Raw genomic sequence first — 17852 nt, 5'->3', positions numbered from 1 at the left:
TATATGAAGGTTTGCATGGTGAAGTAATCACCAAAGGTTCAAAAGTCAGCAATCACTTTGAGAGTGTAATGGACTCTGTAATAGTCCATTCAGAGATTACATAAGAAGGAGCAGGGCAGCCAATACCAACAACTTCCACTGAAGTAAATTAGCATCTTATCTCACTTGAGACACTTTCCAGGGTTTGACTTCTAAGTACTAAGTTACTCATTCCACAAGAATGAAACACAAAATGCAAGAAGTCTCTTATGCTGACCAAGGCTGCATTTATTTGTTTAAAATACAGCAAAAACTGCAATGTTATCTAAAAGTATTAAAATTTTAATACATGCTGAAATGTTATTTAATCCTATTATGGCAAAGCCGAATTTTTCTTCAACTTTTGTAACATCTTTACTATTATTTTTGATCAGCTTAATGCATCACATGCTGAATAAAAGTATACATTTCTTTAAAAATAATAACCTGACCCCAAACTTTTGAACATCAGTGTGCCTCAATGTAATTGAAGTATCAGTCCGTTGTTTATGGAATCTAGTTTGTGCTAGTTCTGGCTTTTGACTCCAACTGTGGTTGGAGTTGCAGTGTCTCATTTCCAACAACACAGTTCTGGTGGCACTGACATGACGAGGGAAGACCTTGACAATCCCAAGAATCCTTGAGAGAGAGAGAGAGAAGAGAGAGAGACCTAGACAGCAGCAGGGTGACACATTCTAATGATGTGCCGAGTTGATGAGACCTCCTGAAGCAGCCCTTCACACATCCCCCTCATTGTGTGTGTGTGTGTGAGAGTGAGTGTGACATTGACAGAATATGTTTGAACTTAGAAATGTACAATCTTTTTGTTAGCTTCACATGAAAGTGTGATATGATTGATGGATTTGACTTTCAAAATGTAGCATCTCAAGGTCTAGTAAGCAAGCTTCTAATGTGAGGTCTGTCTCAAGAGCAACGTATTGCTTCCTTCTAAGATGCAGCAATTTGGCCATATTTATGCAGTAATGCATATATTCTTCACTAAATAGGCAATCTCAGAATGCAGTGCAACAAGGTCAGTATGGAAAAAAAATTGTGATGCTTCTAAAAAAACTCTTATGCTCTTTGCAATTAAACATCTGTCACATTTGATCAATTTAATACATCTTTACTAAAACACAAACAAACCCCAAACATTTGAACAGCAATGTAGATTAGCAAAATATAAAAATTATATTCTCTTTATTTATTTCAATAGGGACAGTATCTAAACAAAATAACATAAGAGAGTATAGCACAGCACTAATTTGCATCTCTGGGCCTTGTCCTTATAAATAAATAAATACACAACAAAAGTAGAGTGTACCAAATTAGTCACATATTAGTAATGCACTTATTAGTTAGTTATTTTAATGTAGCATTCTATAAAGACAGCAAGGCATCTTACTAAGTTTTTGCAACAGTGCTACCATGTTTTGTGTTGGTTGGCCCGCCACTTCCCGTTTCTGCATATTACTACCATCATTCTTGTGTGTGTGGGTGTGTGTGTGCGCAGTGTGCAGATGTAATTTACACCACTCAAGCAGTGAGAGCTGTGCTAAAGGAGTCACAGAGGCCAGTCTAGGGGGTGACAAGCTAACACATTCAGCACATGTAAGGAGATCTGTCTCTCTACACCATATCCCCGGGGGCACTGGGCCGCTCTCTGTGTGTGTGTGTGTGTGAGTGGAATGAGAGAAAAGACACAAAGCCAAGCATGTGACAGGCCCACAATCTTGCAAACTACGAACAGACAACAAGGCAGTGGATGGAGTGAATGGATACCAGGCTCTATCAATGCTAAGCAATGCACGAGGTAACAAGAGGTTATAAAGTCAACAGCTAGACTTCAAACAATCAAAACTAGGTGGAAAGCTAATTAAACAACATTCCCTGAAAAGCTGTGAGCTCAGAGAATGAAGTGCGAAGGCAGCTGAGGTGGCCTTTAACTGTTTTTCAAGTCAGGTCAAGTCACCTTTATTTGTATAGCTCTTTATAGAAAACTGGTTGTGTGAAAGCAGCTTTACAGTGTCAAACAGGAAAACAGCTTGTCAATAATACAAGAAGACAATAACAAAGTCATTTTTTCCAGCTAAAGTCAGTTCATTGATGATTCAGGTTCATCACCCAGTTCAGCTCTCTTCTAAACAATCCAATCCAGTTTTGCAGTATGCTTTGTTTAGGACAAAGGGGGGAAAGCAAGTGTTTTTTTTTTTGTATATATGTTTTTACTTAGCTGATAGGTTGGCTTGTCTCACTGTAAGGCACTGTTAGTGCACAACTCTGCCTTGTGGAAAAGTTTGAAACTGTGAAGTGGTTACACTATAGTTCATGTGCAGACCCCATTTAAAAAGTTAATTTAGTGTGATGAGTTTATATATATATATATTACATATATATATATTACATTTCGTAAGTGATTTTCCTACCATTTGAGTATTGTAAGCTACAGAATAAATTGTGTACATAGTTTTTATCAGTTTAAAGCACTGGGGTTCAGTAAGTGTTTTAAATTTTTTTTATAGAAATAAATAATTGATCAAAAACGGACAGGTCTTGATTGTTATAAAAATGCCATTTTAAGCTTCCCTGAAAAAATGAATGAAGATTGGAGTAATAACTGGTGAAAGTTAATTACACAAGTTATAACACAATTTTACTGTTTGTACTATATTTTTGACTAAGTTAATGCAGCACATGTGAAAATAATAATAATAATAATAAAACCTTACTGACCCCAAACTTTTGAACAGCATGTTAATACAAGTCATTTGATATTTTTTTTAAATGATTGACAGCCCTACAGCCATGCAAACGTATCCCCGTGCTCATGGACTGAAGACAAATGTGGTTCAGAAGTAAAAACCTATAAACTTACTTAATGAGGGATGCACAACTCCCCCAGAGTTACCTCAACTTATGGCAAGAGAGCAGGAGGAATGGAGAGAAGTACTTCGACAGGTTGGCTTGCTGCCTCTGTGGCTTCCAATTTCCCATCTCTTCCAGCAGAGCTTCTCCCTTCCAACAGCAACTTGCGCTAAAACATTAATACTCTGATTTTTGATTCAAATGGAAAACAAATAAGGAACTGCGCCTTTTCTCAAAGCAGCCATGCTTCAAAGTCAAGATTTATGGTGTGGTTCAGAAACTTTCAGACTGAATTTAGAAAACGACACTTTCCTACGCTGACTTGTGAAGCTTTTACATAAACATGGCGGTCTTGAAAAGTTGAATGAATCTAAGAAAATAGCCTCTGGCATGAAAAAAGCCAGTAAAAAAAAGCCATCTTCTTTTAGCCTGGAAATACCTTCAATGGAGCAAACAAAGGCAGTTTATTCACATTACAGTCAAGCTACTTGAACTTGACACCTCGGCTAATTGTTACCGTAGCCTTGGGAGTAAAGCTATACAGTGTGAGATTCTGCACAGCGTAAAGTGCCTTTGCAATCTGAGAGCTAATGATGGGACAAAGCCTTAAAGACACTCACTCTCTCTCTAACATGCACTAGTGTACCAAACATCACCTTGTTAGATAGGCAGGGGTAATCGTTTCCATTAGGTAGGCTGATAGCAAATGTCTGCTGCGAGCAAGAAGTCATTTAACACACACCCTCAGGCACGTACTACTTTAATTTCTCAATTTAAAAGGAGCGATTTAACGGATGCTGCTAACTCCAATTAGAGTGCATCCGGAAGCTCTGCATGTGGGAACTGTTGATGCAAGCACTCTCCGTGGGCCTGTGTAGCTCTCTACAGCTTGGTTGCTTTACACTTTTCACTCTAGTTGTCATGTGAATGAGTGCGAAAGCATCCAGAACATGAGACATCACAAGGACTTTTACTTGCAACTAAGTACAGACAAGAGGATTTGCTCTTTCTCTACTGAAGTAACAAATAAAGGTTTATTACAACTCTAAGATTGACAAATGAGGAGACAAAGATTAAACAGACAATCAGAGAGAGACAGAAAGGGAGACATGGCACAAAAGAAACCTTACTTGCATGGTCATTGGAGAAGAGCCAGGCCCTAGAGAGAAAGAGATTCATTTCTCCTTTAGGGTTATTCATGTGCTCAAGTACCGGAATTGCACCACTTAAAAGGAAAAGAGATTGAGTATTCTATTAGTATGGCACACAGGGGGATCCTGTGCATGGAGGTGAACACATTGTCCTTGTTCTGTCAGTAGTAATCCCAGTGCGGGTCAGGACCGTTTGATGCAATGCGTCACACAGATTTCACCAGACAGCACCAAATCTCACCTTTAATGGCAAAGTAGGAAATATTAACAGGGTTACAATATGTTCTCCTATCCAGTTTTAATGTGTACTTATATGTAAGCTACATTACATTACATTATTAAAAGTAGGGTTGATACCCAAGAACCAGTTCTTATTTACAATCAATTCTATTTATTAAAAAATTCTGAAGTGGCATGGTATTGGGTTCTCTTAATGGTCTAAGTGTGCACATTCTGGAACATTGCACCAAAATACTTTTGCCCCTTTTCCACTGCACGGTACAGCTCAATACGGTTCATTTGGGGTGGGGTTTCCCACTGGATACAGTACCTGGTACTTTTTGTAGTACCACCTTGGTTGAGGTTCCAAGTGAACCGTACCATTTCCCAAATGTGACATATAAACCCTGCTGATCACGGATTGGCCGGAGAGAATCATCTTTACCTGCATTACAACTTGCACACAAACATTTCACGTCATCCTGGTGTGATAACAAGACTTTTACAGGTTGTGTTTGAACGCATGCACATATTCTGGAAAATCACTAGCAGTGTAAATGAACCAAAATCTAGTGACCCGGGAAATTTCCCATGTATTTTCCGGAACTGCATTGTGAAAGGGGCTTAAGTACGTTGTTCATTTACGAGCGGTTAAAAGTTTGATTTGAGCTGCAAGATCCTAGCAAAGCTAATTTTGTCACTCACTGTTATGAGCTTCCCCCTGACAATACTCGCAAACAACAGTTAAAAGAGTAGATGAGATGAGGAGTTCACAGCAGAGTGTCAGAGCTGTTCGTAATTACCGTACACTGCAGAGGACGGAGGAAAAAAAGCCTCCTGAAACACGACCGCATTCATCCAGTTTTGTAAGCTGAATACATTTAAGAGGCACAAATGTCCCTTTAGCTGCAAGTGAAACCTATTAAAAACTTGGCTGGAAAACACTCAAGACAACAAATGGTGTGAAGCATCAGTTTGGTTCTCAGGGGCTGGCATCATAATGGGAAATATACGCACCTCTTTACCATGAAAAACGGCGATTCAACAGAGTGTCACTTAATCAATGGTGGACCCCACAGGGGAGAGGCGGCTACACAAGCTATGAGCAATGAAGTGAGAATAAAAGCTGGAGGGATGAAGGAGGAGGGTTTGATAGAGGTCGGACAAATGATTAGGCTCCCAAGGTGCTGCTGGAGAGCCCGGTTGGCCCCACTTGGAGGGAGCTACTTTAACAACGTCATCCATCCTTAACACACTGCAATAGGTAAAGAGAAAATACATAAAGAAGAACTGTGAAGAGTAAGAGAGATCGAGCGATGGGGAGACGGACAGAAATAAAAAGCTCTAGTTACAGACAGAGACAGTGTCTGTCTCCAAGGTATCAGACAGACTCAGTCGGAGAGTGAACAGGGAAGACAGCCAACAGGAACACATGGCCTAAAACAGCATTTCGTCCAAGCTGCTCCTCACTTGAACAGCTAATAGACTGTCAATGACGAAGTTAACGTGAAATGGTATTCACAGCGTATTCTACTTCCATACTCAGACATATTTCTCAGCAGAAAGTTAATAGAGAGGGACAAAAATTTAAAATGGCACTACTTGAAATAAACAATTGGTACAGTTTTAGAAAAGCTCTTTTCTTAATGGCTTTGCATGATTAATGTGAAATTGTAACCGCATTCGAAGTTGTTGCAACCCAATCTCAAACTATCTTACTATTTTACTATTTGACAATTTCATACAAATACTTACGATTTTAATAAATTGTTTTATCCCTAAACATAAGCCTTTGGGAATAAGTAAACATGAAAACAAGAATCGAGACGGTAAGTTACCAACAGCTATTGCTTTATTTTACAGTGAGGTGTGTTTGCTGATTGCAGTCAGTTAAACGCGGTCTGTTTTCTGAAAGGGTGGAGGTGGAATCTTACAACCTTATCTCCTCAATTTCCACTTGAACATTACACAGTTGGCCATCTATCTGCCTGACAACTGCTTCACTGTTTGTTTTCTCGCCTCTCCGCAATACTCCGCAAAACGGTTTTCATAAGACTCATCTATTCAGCACAGATCAATCAAATCAGTCAACAGCACTCAAAACTGATACAAGTGAGGCTGTTCTGCCCTGCGAATGTGGACTGGGATAACATATAATAATCTAAAGCCAAAACAAAAACCCTCTAAACATTATAAAATTACGTTTAAGAACTTCTTATTACAAATAAGGCTAAAAATGAGCATTTTTATCAGAACAAAATTAATGGGAACTAAAAATAATAATAAAAAATAAATAAAAAAAAGGTCACCTAACAATACATGTCTTTAGTTATCGTGCTAGCAGAATGCTAACAATTTTTTTCTCAAGACAGGGCTGTAACTAACATTTCCTGTTGATAAACCCCCACCCCCACTTTTTCTGCTATCGTCAAACGACCACCTCCTACTCCTTTACTTCCAAGGAAATGACAATGTGCAACCCAAACATGCTAATCTCACACTCATCAGAGTGGAGGACTGACACGCGAGGGATCATGCTTCACCGCAACAGGATGCATGTAAATAACAGCAGCATCTCACACTGCAGAAAACTCATTGCAAAAGATCAGTTCATACAGATAAAGAACCCCAAAATCTCTCTGAAGTGCCACAGGAACGGAGACATTTGACTTGAATGGGTATTTCTTTAAAGACAACACTGTGGTATTTAAACAAAATTTGCTGATGTGCTGTTTTACTGAGGAAGCCTTTAAGTAGTGCAAAAGGGATGCACTATTTTTTTTTCAAAATGTTGTTTTATACGCATTTTTCGACAGATAAAAGGTATATACTTTAAAAATAATTCTGTATATAATAAAAAGTATATACTGATATTATTTGCAACTGTTAAACACAAATAAAATGTTAGTAAAAATGTGTTATGCAAAAAAAGAAGAAAAAGTTTAATATGAAGCTACCCATAATGACAAATGTACAAAGAAACAAAAAAGGCATTTATTTTCAACAGCAGTGGCACTGTGAAACAAGCATTTATGACAACGGCACATATAAAACTGTAATTTCTCACAACATAAATCCATGAAAAAGCACAAATTAATTTTGACAGATTCAAGGATACATCCATTAGTCTTAGTGTGAAGGAATCGCGATACCCAAGCAACAACGTTCCCACTAAGGTCCTTCTTTTCCCACTGTTAGAAGTAGGTTTCCATCATCGTCACTGTCCAGTTCATCATTGCTTATGATACGCAGTGGATTCCTCTGAAGGCACACATCAAGTAGCTCTCTACTGGCTGCTGCTTTCGTGTCGTCTCTTACAGTCTCAGCTGTACGCTGATGGTTATAGTCTCCCTCGCTCTTTCTCTCTCCCTCTCCCTCCGTGTTACTGCTGCTAATAGAGGGTCTCTCCCGAGGCACATCCTCCCGAATCGTCAGCCCCGCCTCCAGCCTCTCTCCCAACTCCTCAATCAACTGTCTGGGCTCTCGCGACTCTCCACCTTCACGCTGGAGCTCAACTACAGTTTCAAGAGTTCTGAGTCCCGTTTGGTTATTTTCCATCTTTTCTTCAGGGTGTGTTATTTCAGGCTGCTCTTCCTCACTCTCTTCCTCATCCTCCGAGTCACTACCACTGCTTGAGTCCTCCTCCTCCTCCTCTTCTTCTTCTTCATCTGCTTCCTCCTTCATCGCAAGTTCAGCAGCTTGTTCGAGTATCTCCAGCTCCAGGTCTAGATGGTTCTTCTGCAGTTTGGCATTATGTAGGGATTCAGCCAGATCTAGCACATGCTTGGACCTGGTGGGAGAAAACAAAAAAACAACAACGTTCAGTTGAGCTTATTAAATAAAAAGATATTTGTGACTCGACTTCTGCATCTATGTCCACATATGTCCATATCACATACTCATTCTTGTGTTTTTCGGTTTTTCACAAACCAAGATAACCATCAGAATATCCCACATTCTTGAAAAAAAAAAATGCACCTTTATGGCTACAACAGCTTGTCACTGGGGCTCAAAGTACGCTTAAAGGGACAACTGTGGATCTTATTTACCCATGAAAGGTTCATAAAACTACTTTAAGGGAACAAATTACTACTCTAAGGTACTAATATTCACTGTGTACCATAAGTATTATTAAACATGTTTAATGTGACTTGTGTGCTGTCAAGCCTTCTGAAGTCATAACTATTGTCCAAGGACGGAATTTTAAGTCATTTTCTACAGAAAAGCTTGCCCTCCTCAATTCTTAATTCTCAAAACTCATTAGTACTGACTTACATTCAAATAACTTCAAAAGTGCACAGGCCACATTTATTATGCTTTCTGTCATTTTTAGAGCTCAATAGCTCACCATTTCCTTACATTGCATATTAAAGGAGCAGCATTGACATTCTGTTAAAGATCTACAATACCATTCAAAAGTTTGGGGTTAGTAAGAGATAGCATTCAATTGAAGAATGAAAACCACATCTTTAAAAAGACATGAAGGTGATAGAATCTACATTTCTTGCCGAACAAATCCTTAAATGATTCATTTATAGGCAACATGTTTTTGTGATCCAAAAAAAGTAGGTTTGGCAGTTGAGTGAAATGTGAACATTAGAATTCAGTTCACATTACAGTTGTCTCCATGGCTACTGTAGGAAGAATTCGAGGACTTCAGCGCATGCTTATCAGCTAGTGGAGGACTCATTTTACAACAGACACTTTACGAGCACATATTTAGAGTGATATAAACATTAACCAGAGAGACTAAACACATATGTACTTAGCCAGTAACTGTATCTACATGCAAAGTTTTAACAAGGGCACAGAAATGATCTGAAAAGTGGGGAATAATCATGGCTCATGATTATAAATTAGGTGATGTAACATTAGTTCAGTAGAAGTCACTGCTGAAAATTAGGATAACAGATTTTTTTTATGTATTATTGGTTTTTTTACTAAGTTGGACTGATCTTGTGCTAATCATGGTCAAAATATGTAATGCGTGCAATATTATGTCTGAACACTAAAATTAATACGTTATTCTACGTTTCACTAATACTGCATGCCGTCACATAGTTCCCCTGGGGATAAGCAATATGGAAAGCAACCTGACAAAGCATTCACCAGGAAAAAAAAATATTGTAACAATACACTCGATGCAAAGATTCCATTACTATAAAGGGCCTCGAGGCATACATTATTCATGTAGCAAATGCGACCGGGTGCTGCCAAAACTCAAGTGGACACTATTCAGAGTCGCTCGCTGCTTAAACCCTTCATCACCATGGAGATTAGCGAGGGAACAGGGGGTCATGCTTCCTGACAGTTTCGAGGTCACGGTCATTCACAAAAAGGATAAAGCATGCAAGTCTGAGCCAGCCCCATCTCTATTGACGTGCGTTGCCATACTCTGTGCTTCAATTAACCCACCGCAGAGAACCAAGATGCCTTGTTATCACCGTGCAGGCCTAATGATGTCCCGGACTGCCGGCGGACAGGGATTCCTAGCAGGAGAGCAGCATTACTGTCTCAGGAGGATACTGTGCACACAACGCTTTAGTCACAAGTATGAGTGGTGCCTTCAGAAAGTGCTTATCTGAGATAAAGAGGTGGTCTTTGATATATCGAGGAAAAGTCATGGTTAGATGGAGACGCACAACCAGTTGGAAACTTTTCAGAGACTTTACAAGATAAATGACTGTTATTTTTGAACTTTTTCTCCATCAAAGAATGCGGAACAATCCTTTGCCATGGTTTCCACAAAAATATTGAGCAGCACAACTGTTTTCTACTTTGAAAAGAAATGCTTCTTGAACAGCAAAATAGCATATTAGATGTCTGGATCATAACATAATTCTGCTACTTCTACTCGGAAACAGAATCAGAATTATAAATATAAAGTAGAATAGAATTGACAAAGAACGGAATAAGATATAGGGTACTATTAAGAGGGGAGAACATTTAACTGTTCATGAGGTAGATTGTCTAAGGGAAGAAACTTTTTTATGCCTGGCAGTCCTCGTCTTCGGTGCTTTGTAGCGCTGGTCAGACAATAAATGTTCAAAAAGGAGATGGCTTGGATGTGAGGGATCCAGAGTAATTTTCAGAGCCCTTTTCCTCACTCTGGATATATACAGTTCTTATAGGGTGGGCAGGGGAGCACCAACAGTTATTGAAGTGCACAGGACAGACACAATGACAGCTGATTAGAACTGTGTGAGCAGCTCCTGTGGCAGGATGAACTTCCTCAGCTGGTGAAAGAAGTACAATCTCTGTTGGGCTTTTTAACAAAGGAGTCAATGTGATTCAGCTCCAGGTTGTTAAGACTGCACCAGACAGCCAGCTGCTCTACCTCGCTTCTGGATGAGGCTGATGACTGTGTTGACTTGTGTTGTCTGCAAACTTCAGGAGTTTAACATAGGGGTCAGTAGAGGTGCAGTCATTAGTGTAGAGCAGGAGTGTCAAACATATGGCCCGCAGGTGTCCAATCTGGCCTGCAGGATGATTTAAACAATAATATAAAATAAAACAATTTTGAAAATTAAATAAAGCGTATTCGCTACAAGATTTCATTTTAAATTTAAAGCAGAACAAATTGCTAATTTATTTACGTTGATATTAGCCTCCGGAATTTAGACACGTACAGTAACATGAGCATTTTAAAGCGTTGTCAGAATCTTGAGCAGCAGGAGGATATGATTATAGCAGTGTTGTAACTGATGCTTGTGTGGCAATTTCTGGTGATTTTAAATATGTCCATAAGAAGAGATTTGACCTGGAAGGGTGGACAGGTTATTTAAGGAGAAATGGAAAGAAAGGTTTTGGAATCTTAACTCCGACAGGTATGTTTAATCACAATTCATGGGTGTGGTAAAGGTGTGCAATATTAAACCACTTGACAGCTTCGCATGGAGAAAGTAAAGGAGCAAGAAGTGTGTGATATTTATCGTGTACTAATATCCTAACTGTTGTTTTAATGATGTGCTAACTCACATTTTGTAATTTTGCAAAAAATAAACAAACACATAAGAGTTTTTTTCAGTGCCGGATGAAGACTATCAGATTACAATATAATTTAAGATTTGAGTGCAGATATGCCCTGTAAGAAATTATATTTTTAATATTTATGTCATGAGTTTTAAGCAATGTCTAACTATAACAAGAGTGTTGCTTTCTTGAATGTCAGTGCGATTTCAAATTAACAGATTTTATACAACAGCTCAACAAAAAAGACGCTAATGTTAAGTGTATTATATTAGTCACAATGCTGTCTGTCTATGTTTCGGCAAGAAAACATTTTTAACAAAGCAGAAGACAGACCAATTGTGCATCTCTGAGCAGCACTATGCTTAATGAGTGCATTTATTGTTTTTGAACAAATTATTTGAGTCAATGATTCTGTTGCCCATTCATAAAGACAATCAATAGCTTCATTTCTAAACAAATCTTGAGTTTTGAATGAATGAGTCAATGGATCACTCACGACGACGGAAACTTGCCTACTTACTTACTCTAACCTACTTGAGGCTTAGTGTCTATATTTGTCCATGAAAGGCTTAAACCAACCAAGGTGCTATCTCTCAAAACACACTATATATACGAACATTTTGTGTCAATATTGTACACCCCTAAAATAACCTAGCATCATCTTAAAAAAAAAAAACGTTTTGCTATATTTTTGTTTGTTTGTATGGTTAATTTTAATTTAATTGCGAGCAAACTAGGGTTTAATAAAAGGTAATACAGCCCGCACAAGGTGAAATTTTCTCAGTTCTGGCCCTCAACCTTTAATAAGTTTGACACCCCTGGTGTAGAAGGGGAAGAGTAGTGGGGAGAGAACACATCCCTGGGGGGCACCAGTGCTGATGGTGCGGCTGTTTGACATTAATTTTCCCAGTCTCACTAGCTGTTGCCTATCTGTTTGAAAGCTGGTGATCCATTGACAGATAGAGCTAGTAAAATAGTGGTAAGTTAGTTTGGTCTGGGGGAGTGCTAGGATGATTGTATTGAAAGCCAAACAACAAAAACAGGATCCTCGCATAAGTCCATAAAATTGTAGGATATCATGCAGTCCAATGTTCACTGAATCATCCATGGACTCGTTTGCTTGGTAAGCAAACTGCAGGGGGTCCAGTGATGTCCTTCAGATAAGCCAACACCAGTCTTTCAAATGACTTCATGACCATAGATATCAGGGCAATGGGTCTGTAGTCATTAAGTCCAGTGATTTTGGGTTTCTTCGCAATGGGGATGATAGTGGAGCATTTTGTAACTCCAGTGATCTGTTGAAGATCTGTGAAAATATGGAGGCCAGAAAAGAAGCCACCTGGTCATTACAGGTTTTCAGACAGGTTTTGTGGTGAAACACAATCTGGGCCTGGTGCTTTCCTTCTCTTCTGTTTCCTGAAGATCTGACACACATAATCCTCACTGATCTTAAGTGAAGGAGAGTTGGGGTGGGGGGTGGTTGATGGAGCTTTTAATGATTGTGTAGAGAGATGGCCAGAGCGGGTGTGGGGTATGAGACAGAGTTTCAAATCTGCAGTAAAACTCATTCAGGTCTGCGGCAAGTTGTTGATTCGCCTCAGTGCTGGGGGATAGCGTCTTGTAATTTGTGATGTCTTTCAGGCATTTCCACACTGAAGCACATACACATACATCTGACCCAACATACAGTTAATAAAATGAAACTAAAGTAACAAAAAGCAACGAAAAACGAAAGTAAAAAACAATGTGATTATACACAAATCAACCTCAATAATTACGCTGTTTTATGTTAATATTAAATCATCTATAAATTGGCTTGACCAAAACAATTAACGCTCTGTTAGAATAAATTTCAAATAACTTAGTTTGTGTGTTTTATTCATGTTCATTTGTTTCCCCCAAAATAAATTAATAAAAATAAAAATAAATAACTAATAAAAAAAAAAAAAAAAAAATGCTTCTTATTACCAACACATGCAACAACATCTGCAAGCACAGATATCGGAAAGCCACAGGTCACTATAGTGTCTCCAGAAGTAGATAACTATAATATTATCAAATATCAGATAACAAATAAAAAGCACACATTTTTAGTGTTATTCTGGACTGAACCCTGGGGTCATTTCTGTCCGGCCAAAGAAAGTTCTCAGAAAAGCACCATGTGGTCTCTGAAGAAGAAAGAAGGTCCATAAAACTATAAGGCACTTCCTGGAGTAATGTGATTGGTGGAAGTACCGTAGAAGTGGCAGCGACGCTTCAAACACTTGCCATATTCGTTTTCTCCCTGTGGGAAGTCATTATTGAGCTAGTATTGTAGAGGATCGCTTGTTTTCTCTGTATCTTACTCTCTCTCTCCTCCTTCACTTCTGCGGTGAGAGAATACACGCTTGCGGTGGAAACAAAGGCCCCTTTTGGGGCAAAGGATAATGTTGTATACTATTCAGTCATTACGATGGCACTGTTGTGGTACGCCTTAATTAACCGAGAAGGGCGGCTTTCAAGGTTAAAGGAGGGTGGGGGGGTGGGGACAAGCTTGCCGCAACAATAACACACTAGAGGCAGCTTGAGAAAATATTTCAGACCTTTATGTCTAGAGAGATGGGCTGTGTCCACATAAAGCTCTTGAGATATTCAAATCAAGGACACACAAGGATGAAATGTACCTATGGCTTTTCAGTTAGATAATTAGTCTATTATAATATATAAAATGTCATGTTAAAAGTGACTGAAGTTAAATAAATTATTCATTTCGTGGTTAAACTGCGAGTTAAACATTTCAGTCCAATCATTACTACATTTACATTCCTTCAGTTTTTTTTTTTTTTTATCAAAGTGACTTATGGTGTTTTCTAGGTATACATTTTTGAAAACTGTGCCATTGATTCATTCAGCTTTTCACATATTACAAGAAGAGAGGATTCGGGGGAAACTGGAAATGGAGAGAGCACCGTCACTGCTCAGACAGACTGTACAAGTCGAAGTCTTCAAATGCTGCTTAACCACACACTGAGAAGGAATATGATCCACTTATCTGTGAGCTCTAAGACCAGGATCACTTTCCTCACACCAGCGGGACACTACAATCCTCTCTCTCTCTCTGTATCTCAAGCGTTCACACAAGACTATGAGACTATGTCTAAGAGAAAGCCCTACAGAGAAAAGCCATGTATGCTTACAATGTAAAAGAAATGCTTGACATAATATTTTAAGCTTAAAGAAGTAAAAAAATAAAAGTAGTAATAACAATAACAGTTATAATAATAATTATTATTATGGTAACTAAAAACTTGTGCATGATGCCAAGTCCCAAAATTGTCAGTCCAGTCCAATAATATTAACTTTTTTTCATAATCAACATGCAGTCTTTACTCTTTTCAGTTTTCCCAAACAACACCAAAGCTGACAATTCAGAAGTAAACTTTTTTTAATCGTGTGGAAAGCTAGTGAAATGTCAGAGACCAAAACCAAAATGATTGCAATCAAACTCAAAATCATCCAAACTGAAGTGACCACTATCCTTAACAATCTAAACAATGCAATTAACACACACACACACACACACACACAGACACACACACCAAACCTTAATATTTTAATCCCAATTTCCCTAAATGCTAGAGGGGGATTTCACAATTCACTTAGCTACTGAAGCGAGAAGTGAAAACACAGTGTCCCTCACCTCTTTTACTCGGTCCTGATTTTACACTAATTGACAACAATAAAGTCCACTCTAGGGCAACTGACCACAAAGCTTTACAAAACCCTTGACCCATGTGGCCCCCCTGGAGGCCTCCTCACCCTCAAGCCCGGGGCACCACTTGGCTGAGCGTCAGTACTCTGACAATATGTCGTTTTCAATGTCAGAGAAAGCAACTTTCTCATCCTGTCAAAAGATAAACCTCTAAAGCTCACCTTTAACAGGTTACCATGGTTGCCATTCAGAATCCGACTGACCCAATTAAGGAGTTTGAACACAAAGGGAAAAGGAAAGCAAGGCTCTGTCAGATAACATTGCACTTAGTGAAACACAGTAAGTTACACCTTATCTAACTGCTTTCTGAACTGGCTGAAGAGTCGACTCACTGGAGTGATTCTGAATGCTGGATAGAAGAGGGAAGAAAAGATAAGAAAATGCCAGTTGTCTCTGTAGTCTGGCACTGAATCTCAGAGTTTGGCTTCAGTGGCACATATTGAAGCTACACTGAAATGTGTAACTGAAGTTCATCTGCGCTAACCGTAATTGAATGCAGAGTTGCTATTAGGTGACTTTTTTAACAGCCTACAAAAGTTCACATTGTATGGAAGTTTTGCAAGCTTAGCCAATGTCTGTAGGCAAAATGTTGTATCATTCCATACCAGATATTTTGTTAGCACAAAAATGATTTGTCTCCCCGTGTCTGTTGTTTTAAACACATAAACCTCCGGATACTAACAAAATGAAGCCATTTTTCTGGTCTATTTTCATTTCCGTTAAATGTTCCTGTTTCCCAATCAGGGGTCCACTAGAAGTAAAATGAAATAAAATACTGCATTAAAAAAAAAAATACGATTAAGATAGAACCTTTGTATCTATCATTATTTAATCATCCTCATGCAATTCCACGATAGAACCTTTGTATCTATCATTATTTAATCATCCTCATGCAATTCCACGATATAACAAATTCAATAAAAACCTTAATTTTACATTGACCAGAACTGGTGTGTTTTTTGGTGTTTTCTCAAGTTTAAAGCTTGATAGTCTGTGACGACTATATTTCTATCTGGACCATTACAGTCAAAGATGACTGACAATTAACAGTTTCGATTTGCGGTATGGTTCTGTTCTGGGCAAAAACTCCCTGCCCATCCATGGATAAGAGCAGCAATGACACCTTAGGGCTAACAGAACAGAACCAATCTAAAAGTATGTTTTTAAATTACAATTTAATGTAACAACCTAATTCAGGATCAAAGAGGAATATCGAATGCCAAGTCCTGACTGTGGATGAAATGAGGAGCTGGGGATGGTGGGGGGTAATTAGCTCCTGCACAAAGCAATAAGCTGCTGTATAATACTGAATTGACCTTATATAAGGAAGTAGGCATCCTATTCCTATAGCTAGATGTGGATCAGCTGAAAGTCAGCTGATGCAAGATTGACTGATGTGACCTGTCAGAACAAACCCTATGCTTGATAATTGACACAGTATGGAAAAATTCTCATTCATTTTTTGTGTTCCACAGAAAAACACAACAGCATGTAAGTTTGGAACACCAGGAGGATGAGTAATAGTAGGATATGGAACAAGTTCCTTAACACCATTCCGACCATTCATAAAAGGTCTGAGTGATGGTGGCTACTTGTCGGACCATGGAGACATGTCAGTCAAACAGCCAGAAAGAGGAGTGTCCAACTCAATCCACTTTGTTTCATTGTTGATCAGGGGCCCATACAGAGATTTAAATCACACTTGAAGTCTTAAAGACATCATAAATTTGAGCATGACATTCGGCAGTCGGGAGGATTTCAAGAATGAGAACGCTGGTCGGATTACATAGAGACACTATAAATCATGCCCACAGGGGCAGCATTTATTAATCCCAACATTCATCAAGAGCAGCTGATCGCATCTGACTGCTGATAAGAGATTTGAAGAGGAACTGCTGCCACAGACGAGCCTGGATAACATCTACAATCTAAAGATCTCACAAAGGCTACTTTCACACAGTCAGGGGTTAATTCACTAAATACATGCGTCACATTTCAGAACAGGTTAGAACAATGATAGAACAAAATGCAGAAGATTGGATAGATGGAACGACAGAACAACATACGGAGGAAAGGATGGATGGAACAGAACAATGTACTGGATGGACGGATGGAACAATATACTGGATGGATGGATGGAATGACAGAACAATATATCGATGGATGGACAGAATAAAAGAACAATATACAGATGGATTGCTATGACAATATGCCTAAAAATAGATAGACAGACAGACAAGATTTTACCCAGCTTTTCTGTGAAATTAACAACAATTAAGCATTCAAATCAAAGACTAACAAGAGCATTCTGCCACTGTGTGAATGCAGCCAAAGATAACTGGACTGAGGCATCCTTCTGGGAGGATTTTTTTTGGAAGAGAATTGTTTAAATCATCTGACAGAGGATATGTCAGATGTTGAAAACGCTGTCATAACAAACCTGCCGTGATAACAGGGAGTTGTCTACACAAACCAGAGCAGTGGGGATTCGATCAAACACTCCAGCACTTAAAAGGAGGAGCAAGTCTCCTGCAGTCACTTCCCATGACAAGAGGGGCTTTGTCTGAACTCAAAGGAAAAGTTTGCAGCAGTGTTTGCAGCAGTGTTTCAAGACAGCTAAAGACGCTCTAAAAAGATGCAAACTGGAAATCAATTTTCAGTGTGATGTTGAGAGATGTCAAATGCCTCAAGGCAAGTATGACTAAGATACATCAGCGTCACTAGAGTGCTGTCGCAGATCCTGCAAGCTGTGCCTTTCAACTCTCTCCAGTCTGTTTTTCCTTTGTTCTGTTCAATAAAGTGCTGAACACAAAGATGAACACAAGCATTCATTCGTGGGTCAATGCTACTGATGCCTCAGTCGATGCATTTAATGA

General features: G+C 38.9%; 1 protein-coding gene across 1 annotated transcript in view; it reads right to left on the bottom strand.

Annotated features, from left to right (window-relative positions):
• Positions 1-7225: 7225 nt before the first annotated feature.
• Positions 7226-17852, bottom strand: part of shq1 (SHQ1, H/ACA ribonucleoprotein assembly factor) — a 28786-nt gene continuing 18159 nt past the window's right edge. Inside the window, exon 12 of the mRNA XM_026213203.1 lies at positions 7226-8043. Within this exon, the coding sequence (XP_026068988.1) occupies positions 7425-8043 (619 nt within the window). The 3' untranslated portion in view covers positions 7226-7424. The remainder of the gene's footprint in view (positions 8044-17852) is intronic.

The sequence above is a fragment of the Carassius auratus genome, chromosome 31 (assembly GCF_003368295.1).
Source record: "Carassius auratus strain Wakin chromosome 31, ASM336829v1, whole genome shotgun sequence".
NCBI classification, from domain to species: domain Eukaryota; kingdom Metazoa; phylum Chordata; class Actinopteri; order Cypriniformes; family Cyprinidae; genus Carassius; species Carassius auratus.
The sequence above is the reverse complement of the archived record's forward strand: the minus strand, read 5'-3'. Positions and strand labels throughout refer to the sequence as shown.